The sequence below is a fragment of the Crocodylus porosus genome, unplaced genomic scaffold (assembly GCF_001723895.1).
Source record: "Crocodylus porosus isolate Cpor-Errol unplaced genomic scaffold, CroPor_comp1, whole genome shotgun sequence".
In the NCBI taxonomy this organism is placed as follows: domain Eukaryota; kingdom Metazoa; phylum Chordata; order Crocodylia; family Crocodylidae; genus Crocodylus; species Crocodylus porosus.
This window is the reverse complement of record NW_017728886.1, coordinates 94,703-102,452: the sequence shown is the minus strand read 5'-3', so window position 1 is coordinate 102,452 and position 7,750 is coordinate 94,703. Positions and strand designations below refer to the sequence as shown.

The 7,750-nt window shown below is 69.9% G+C and overlaps 1 protein-coding gene across 1 annotated transcript in view; it reads right to left on the bottom strand.

Annotated features, from left to right (window-relative positions):
• Nucleotides 1-2,376: 2,376 nt before the first annotated feature.
• Nucleotides 2,377-7,750, bottom strand: part of LOC109306230 (ankyrin repeat and SOCS box protein 10-like) — a 5,560-nt gene continuing 186 nt past the window's right edge. Inside the window, exons 2-7 of the mRNA XM_019529905.1 lie at nucleotides 7,602-7,717; nucleotides 5,209-5,718; nucleotides 4,319-4,586; nucleotides 3,615-4,119; nucleotides 2,688-2,801; nucleotides 2,377-2,562 (exon numbers count right to left, since the gene is read on the bottom strand). Coding sequence (XP_019385450.1) covers nucleotides 2,377-2,562; nucleotides 2,688-2,801; nucleotides 3,615-4,119; nucleotides 4,319-4,586; nucleotides 5,209-5,718; nucleotides 7,602-7,717 — 1,699 coding nt within the window. The remainder of the gene's footprint in view (nucleotides 2,563-2,687; nucleotides 2,802-3,614; nucleotides 4,120-4,318; nucleotides 4,587-5,208; nucleotides 5,719-7,601; nucleotides 7,718-7,750) is intronic.

Sequence of the window (7,750 nt, the reverse complement as noted above, 5' to 3'; positions counted from 1 at the left end):
CTCCGGGCGGCCGCAGGAGCCCGGGCCTGCGAGCAGCGGTCGGGCTGGAGGCGATCGGCCTTCCCGAGCGGCCTCCACCCGGTGCCGCTCACTGGGGCAGCCAGCCCCGCAGCGGCCACCACCTACCTGCCCGTGTCTCCTCCGCAGCACTGACCAGCAGCAAGGCCCCGCGCCCATCTGGGGCACGAGGCAAGAGCCCGGGGCAGGTCCCTGCGGGCCCCACCGGACCCACCCCAGGCGTGCCTGGGCCAGCAGGGGCTTGCACTTCCCCATGGCGGAGACCCAGACTGCACTCCCGGGGGCTTCTCTCCAGCCCCCCGGCTCTCACCCAGCACCCACCACTTTCACCCTCCTCCTCCCTGTGCCCGGCAAGACCCTGCACGTACTGGAGAGCCGAGACGCAGCTCCCAGCCTCAGCCGTGGCCCTGCGGGGGTGTGCGGGGGCCGGGTCTCCCTCAGCAGAATGGGAGCCCCCTCCCCGGAGCACGGAGCAGCCGGGACGGCAGCTGGACAGACACGAGCTGCTTCCTCCCGGCATCAGCCTGGGGGGCTTGCAGCGTGCACTGAACGTCCTGTCCGCAGCCCGCCCCCGTTTCCAGCCCCACCGGCCTGTGCCCCGCAGGCAGCGTGCTCGGTCCCGGCTCCCCCGCCCTCGGCATGGCAGCACGGGACTACCTGACGTCCCTCAGGGACATCTTGGGGGCCGCCGTCGGTCTCAGCGGCCCGGGAGCTCCGACATCAGCTAAGAACAAAGGGCCGAGGTCCGGCGCGACGTCCGGCGCTGCTGGTCTTCGCGGTGCTAAAAGGCTAACGCACTGAAACCGCAGGGCACAGGCGCTGGGGAGGGGGTGTCACGCACTTCCCGGGAACGGTGCTCGGGACCCTCCAGCCCTGCGGGCTGGTCCCGGGCGCAGCTGATCCGTGGCCCCGCGGAGCAGGCCTGGGGGGGGGAGAGCGAGGCCTCACCCGGTGGGTCCGTCAGCAGCAGTCGTGTCCCCGGGCCCTAGTGGGTCTCTCGTTCCTCCTTCGCCCTGGCTTCGCTGTCCCTGCGCCCCGTCTGCGTCCAGGGCCGCGTTGCCCTGCCCCGCGCAGCAGCTCCGCTCCGTGCAGCCCCGCGCCGCCCGCGCACCTGCCCCGGTCCTGGGCAGGGCCGAGCCCTTTCCACCCCAGCGGGCGGCAGGGCACTGAGGTCCTAAAGACTTTGTCAGCACCCTGATGGAGACGTCCCCTAGCACCTGCCACGGCGTGGCTCTGACCTCCCTGTCCCCAGATACAGCCTCTGGGGCCTGCCCCGCACGCAGCACGGGGGAGGTGGGGAGCTCGGGCTGCCTTCCTTGGCCAGGGAGGGGAAGGGGGGCAGGGAGCCACCCAGGGAGGGAGGAGAGGGGTGGTCCGGGAGGGGAGGGGGCACAGATGGTTTCCCTGCCCCGGCTTTCCCCCCTCGTGGGCAGTCCCGGCCTCCCAGAGAGCACAGAGCCCTTGAAGGACCGTCCCTGGCGCACCGGGGACCGGCGCACGAGCGTCGGTCGGGCGTCCCAGTCCCGGGTCCGGACCAGCCACAAGCAGCTGGGGGGCTGCAGTCAGGAGCTCCCAGACCAGCTCCCCGCCGCTGCACTGGTGCTGGGACGTGCAAAAGTCAGGCCAGCAGGGCCCAGGGGGTCGCATCCTGCCCAGCCCTGTCCGCACCGTCCCAGACAAGGGCTTGTCTGACTGCTGTCAGGCACCACGCAAGGTGCCCGCAGCCCAGCCCCAGCGGGGCAGCGAGGGCCCAGCCAGCAGCCTGCTGCAGCAGGGGCAGGACGGAGGTGGCTCACGCTCCAGGGGCCCCAGGCAGAGAACCGTCCCCGCCGGGCACGCGAAACCCCAGGACCCGGCGGGCTGCCCGAGCCCAGGCGTGGGGATGGGCTGCGAGCACATGACCGTACCCGCTTCCTGCAGCCTGTCGCGGCCCGCCCGGAGCCGGCGCGGCACCCGGGGCCGGCGGGTCCTGTCACTGCAACGCGCGGCCCGAGGACGCAGCAACGAGAAGCCTCTGCCCCCCAGGAGCTGCATCTGGGGCCAAGCTCCCCGGCTTAACCCCTGCCGCGCACAGCTCGCTGCACGGCCCCGGGGGGCACGGGCACCGCGGGGCTGGCTCTGAGCAGCCCCCCGTGCAGCCAGGGACCGAAGGGCTTTGAGCCAAACCCGCCTCCTGCACCCGCAGCCCGGGGCCTTGCCACCATCGCCCTCCGTGGCACCCCGCGGGCGCGGGCAGGAAGCGTCTGGCTGGAGGGGGGCCGCGCGGCACGGAGGGCTAGGCGAAGACCAGGGTTTATTCCTCGAAGTCCCTGCGGTACAGAAGCGGCGCCGCGGGCAGGAGCCGCGGCCGCCCAGCCGCTAGTAGAGCACGTCCTCGAAGTCGAGCAGCAGGAAGCGGAGCAGGGCGGGCGGCAGCCCCAGGCGCGGCGCGGCCAGCGGGACGCGGCCCTCCAGGCGGGCGCGCAGCGCGCAACGCGCCAGGTGCTGCAGGCTGCGCGGCCGCCGCCCCAGCGCGAGCAGCGACCGGTAGAAACCCCGGTGTTTCTGCAAGAAGAGGGCAGGGCGTCAGCGCCGGGCAGCCAGGGCCCCCGCCCCAGGGCGCTTCCCACCGGCACTGAACACGGAGCTCTCCCGGCGCCCCGCGGGAACGCCTGCCCGAGGGCCCGCACCTGCTGGGTCTCGCGGGGAACGGCCTCTGCCCACTCGTCGGGGACGCGCACGCGGTCGTAGCTGTTGATCAGGGCCTCGATGACGCGGGGGGCGGCGTGGCAGTACCGCAGCACCTGCGCCGGGGCGGGGCGGGGCGGGTCAGGGCTGGGCACTGCACGGCCTTCAACACCCCGAGCGGGGCCCAGCCGGGGTCGTGCCACGCAGCATGTGACACAGGCAGGTCCCTGCTGCCCGGGGCCGTGGCAGGATGCCTGGGCCCTGGGGCCGGGCGGGAAGAGGCAGGCCCCCACCCAGTCCCCCGGCTCCGACTCCCCGCCACCCAGGCCACGGCTAGCTGTCACAGCCAATCCGGCTGCAGAGTGATCCTCATTATCTGGTGTTAATAGGAGATTAATTAGTGTTAATTGTTGATTTTCCTGTATTTTCCCAAAGGGGAGAGCAATCTGCCGATCTCCGGGCTGGGTAATTATTGCTGCTCGGGAATTAAGACAGATGGTTAACCCCTTGCGAGCTGCTGCCCTGCGCCATGGAGGCAGCCAGCGCTGGAGGGGAGCCTGGGCAGCCCCGAGCCCATGCCCGTGTTCACATTGCCCCGGTGCTCCCCTCCTTGGGGGCTGGCAGCAGCCCCTGCTCCTGCCATGCCGCCCCTTTCCACCCCTCCCCCTCTCCCAGAGGCTTGTCTACACCAGGGCAGGGGTAGGCCCAGCGTGGTGGGGGACGGGTGGAGGACCAGAGCTCTGCCAGGAAAAAGGCATCTTAGCTCACAGCAGGGCGGTGGGGCCCCCCGTGGCCAGGGGAGCGCACGAGTGCCTCCTGGCCACACTGCCAAGCCACACACATGCACGCATAGACCTGCCCATGCATGCACACACAGGCTTGTGCATGCAGATGCACACACGTATGCGCAGGCCACGAGGGCTTCACACCTTGGTGAGGGAGCCGGGCCAGACGCGCACGGCACCGTGGTTGAGCAGGGCGCGCACAATGCGCTCAGGCTGGTGGAGCAGCTTGTAGGCGGCCACTTGCAGCACGTTGTGCATGGCGGTGTTGCCGCTGTAGTTCATGATGTTGACGCTGGCGCCATGGCTCAGCAGCAGCTCCACCACACGCGGATTAGCCACCTTGCAGGCCAGGTGCAGCGGGCGCTGCAGGTCGCGGTCGGGCACGTCCACGCGGGCCCCGTGCTCCACCAGCTGCTGGCACACTTCGAAGTAGCGCTCGATGTCCTCGGGCTCATGCGGCTGAGAGCAGGCGGCGTGCAGCGGCGTCTGGCCCTCCTCGTTCCCAGCGTCCACGGCGGCCCCGTACCGCAGCAGCAGGCCCACGTGCTCGGGCAGGCCGTGCCGGGCCGCCACGTGCAGAGGCGAGTCCTCCTCGTCCTCCGTGGCCACATTCACGCTGGCACCGCTCTGCAGCAGCAGCCGGGCGCACCTGAGCGGGGGCAGCGCTCAGCCGCGAGCCCCTGGCCCTGGCCCCCCACCCCGGAGCCTGGCCCCAGCACCCTTTGCCCCCTTCTGCCGCCCCATGTCCCGGCTGGGAGCACAGGACGAGCCCTGTGCACCTGGAGGGGCGCTGGGCACTGCCTCCCGGCCCCGCCGTCCTCCTGCCCCTCGCGCCCACCGGGACTCACTCCAGGGAGCCGGGGCTCTTGCAGAGGTGCAGCGGCTGGAAGCCGTCCTCCGACACGGCCTGCGGGTCGGCGCCGAAGCTCAGGAGCAGGCGCGCGCAGCCGGCGTGGGCGGCCGCGCAGGCCTCGTGCAGCGCCGTCTTGCCGCTGGGCGCGAAGTCCACCGCCGCGCCCCGCAGCAGCAGGAAGCGCAGGCAGTCGGCGTACCCGCGTCCCGCCGTGATGTGCAGCGGCGTGGTCAGCTCCTGCTCGTAGGTCAGCGACCACAGCCCTGTGGGGCGGTGGGGGTCAGCGGGGCAGCACCGGGCACCAGACCGCTGGAAAGGCCCAGATGCCCTCGCTCTGCCCTAGTCCGTACAACACCCAGAGGCCTGGGGGCTTGTGCTGGGGCGCAGGAAGGGAGGTCTACAGCTCCAGCCCAGGCAGCCCGGGCTGCCGGGGCTCACTGGCCTTTTTCCTGGGGTGAGGGCACGGGCAGGGGACGGGGCAGGAAGGCGGCAGCAGGGCTGGTCGGGGTAGGAAGGGATGCAACAGGCAGGAGCCAAGGGCTCCGGGGGCAGAGACACCCCTGTCCCCTCCAGACAGCAGCGGCAGCTCTCCGCACCCCAGTCAGGACCCCGACCCCACCAACATCAGCCTCAACCCCCCCCCCGGGACCGGTGACACCCCTGAACCAGCCTCAGAGACAGGGTGTGCACCCCTCACCCAGCCTCAGACCCCGTGGCCAGAAGGATCCACACCTGAGCAATCCCCCCACAGGCAGGTGCCACCCACCACCCAGTGCGGCCCCCCAGCACCCAGCCTCTACCCCCGGGGCCTGGCACGCGGTGCGACCGGGCCGTGCCAGCTGGCAACCCAGCCCCCCCGGCCCAGTGCCGGCAGAGGGGCCGTACGGAGGCAGCGGAAGTTGAAGCGGTAATTCTTCCACTCCTCCAGGTCGCTGGTGTCGAAGACGGCGCTGGGGCTGAGCGCGGCCCGCGGGTCGCCGAGCAGCTGGGACAGGGCGCCCACGTCCCCCTCCACCAGCGCCTGCCAGTACGCCCAGGCAGGGCCCTCCGCCTTCTTGGTCACGATGGGGTCTGGATGCCACTGGGCCGGCCGCCGGCCGCTGGCCTGTGCGCAGCTGCCCATGGCCCCGGCGCGGGGGAGCGCGGCACGCTCAGGACTGCTGCCGACACCGGGTGCTGGGGGGTCAGGGCTCGGGGGCTGGTCCAACTCGCCCCTGGGCTGGACGCTGGGGCTCCGGCCGTGGGTGGGGAGGCATGGGGGTGCCAGGTCTCCGCTTGCCCACAAGTGTCGGGTCACAGCCTGCGCTATTCTGGGGAGCCGCGTGACTTGGGAGCTCAGCCCAAAACGCAGATAAAAGGACGCGGCTCCGGCCAGCAGCGCCCGGCCCTGCACAACTGTTAGAGGGGACGTGATGGGGGGCAGGGAGAGGCAGGGCTGGGCGTGCCCCAGGGAAGTGGGGCTGGCACGGATTGCAGGGGACATATCTCACCCAAACCCTGCATGAGGCAGGATCAGCCCCGTCCAACCCCCACCCCGCCTAGACAAACCCCATGTGCGACCCTGGAGCCACACCAGTCACCCTGACACAGCCCCAGGTATCGCCCCTGCCCCTGGGATACAGGGGGGCCGCGGCCAATGTCCTGCTGCTGCCAGGGGGGTCATGGGCACTGCAGAGAGCCCAGACCTAGGCCATGCCCCCGGTGCAGAGGAAGACAAAACCCCCCAGTGCAGGCCAGTCTGAGCGGGGGGGGGGGAATCCCTTCCTGCCCCAGTGTAGCATGGGGCTGAGGCTGAGCATGGGGGCAAGACCCTCGAGCCAGGACCCTGCGGGGTTGGTGCTGGCAGGAGCATTGGCACAGCCCAGCCCCATCTCCACCCTGGGCTGTGGCACCCAGTGCCTCTGGGGGAGGCAGTACCCCCCCACACACATGCAAGCAGCAGGAGGGGGAACAAGCTTCCTTCCCACCCCTGGTAGCAGCCAGCAAAACCCAGAAGCCCAGGAAACACCCGCTGTGCTGAAACCAGGGAGGGGCTGGGACTATCACACATGGTCTGTGGCCAACCCAGCTGCCAGCCACCTCCTGGTTCCCCTGTCAGCCTCCAGATCTCGGAGAGCATTGCCACCCAGCACTGCCTGCGACAGATGCTGCTGTGACCACAGGGCACCCTGTCCCCATGGCTGGGGCAGAGCGCTCCCCTACTCTGGGGCAGCAGGCCCAACCTGGCATCCAGATGCACCCGGGAGGGTAAAGCCTGCAAAGGGACAGGAACTGTGGGCAAGGACACATCCACCTCAGCCTCAGCACTCAGGCCCCAAATGCCCCTCCCCACCACACGTATGTGCCTGGCTGCCCTGGTGCCTCCACGCCAGAGAGGGGCAGGCAGCAAAGGTGGGTGAGGCGGGAGGAGACAGCCCAAGGGGCGCCCGTCCTTCAACCGGCACCTGCGTGTGAAGCTGCCGTGGCCAACCCTGCTGCTAGGACTTTGCCTCCCTGGACCCACCAGCCAGCAACAGACCCCTGCACCACCAAGCCCCGTACCTGCCCTGCCCTCCTTGGCACCAGGGCCATGGCAGCTGCAGCACCACGAAGCACCAGGCACAAAGGCGAGCACCGGCTGGGACAAATGTGGTGCCAAGTTCGAGGGCCCAGCCAAAGCCTGCGTAGTGCTCCCAGTCCAGACCTGGGCATCTGGGACCGTCTCACCCTCGGGGCAGACCCAAGCAGCACCTGGCACTTCTGCAGCCTTCACAGGGCTAGGTGTACAGGCGGTGCATGTGCTTCCCCTGCACATGCATGCATATCCATGCATGCACAGCAAAACAAGCACAGGCTGCAACAGCCCCTGCACACGCATTTTCTTCAGAGTCCTTGAGCCATAGGCTTGGCAGGGAGCTCCAGACATCACACCCAGTCCTGAGGCAGGACCAGCCCTATCCAAACTAGCCAATAATAATCTGAACTCGGCATCAGATACCCTTAACCCTGACCCAGCACGGGCCCAATACCCAGCCCCACCACAGGTGAAGCAGGGGGGTCCCGGGGGGGACCGTGGCAGTCAACTTCCTGCTTCTATGAAATACTGTCAGTATATACTCGAGAGGCCCCGGGTACAGGACCGTGGCCGTCCTCTGCTCGTGGAAGTGGCTGGGAACCTGATGTGATTTAGGACAGGCCGGGGTGGGGCGGGGGACGTGCATGGCACCAGCACCGGGATCCCCCGCGCCCTTGGGCTCCTTCCCCCAGTCTCAGACCAGCCCTGTGCCCTACCCCCTCACCCAGCTTGCGGCTGGTCCAGCGCAGCTCGTCGCCCCTGGCCTCAATGACGAGGTTGACGGCAGCGCTCTCGGGGAAGTGCCGCCGCACCAGCGCCAGGTCGCCCGCGAACAGCGCGCTCTGCACCAGGGGGTCGCGGCAGGCCAGGGGC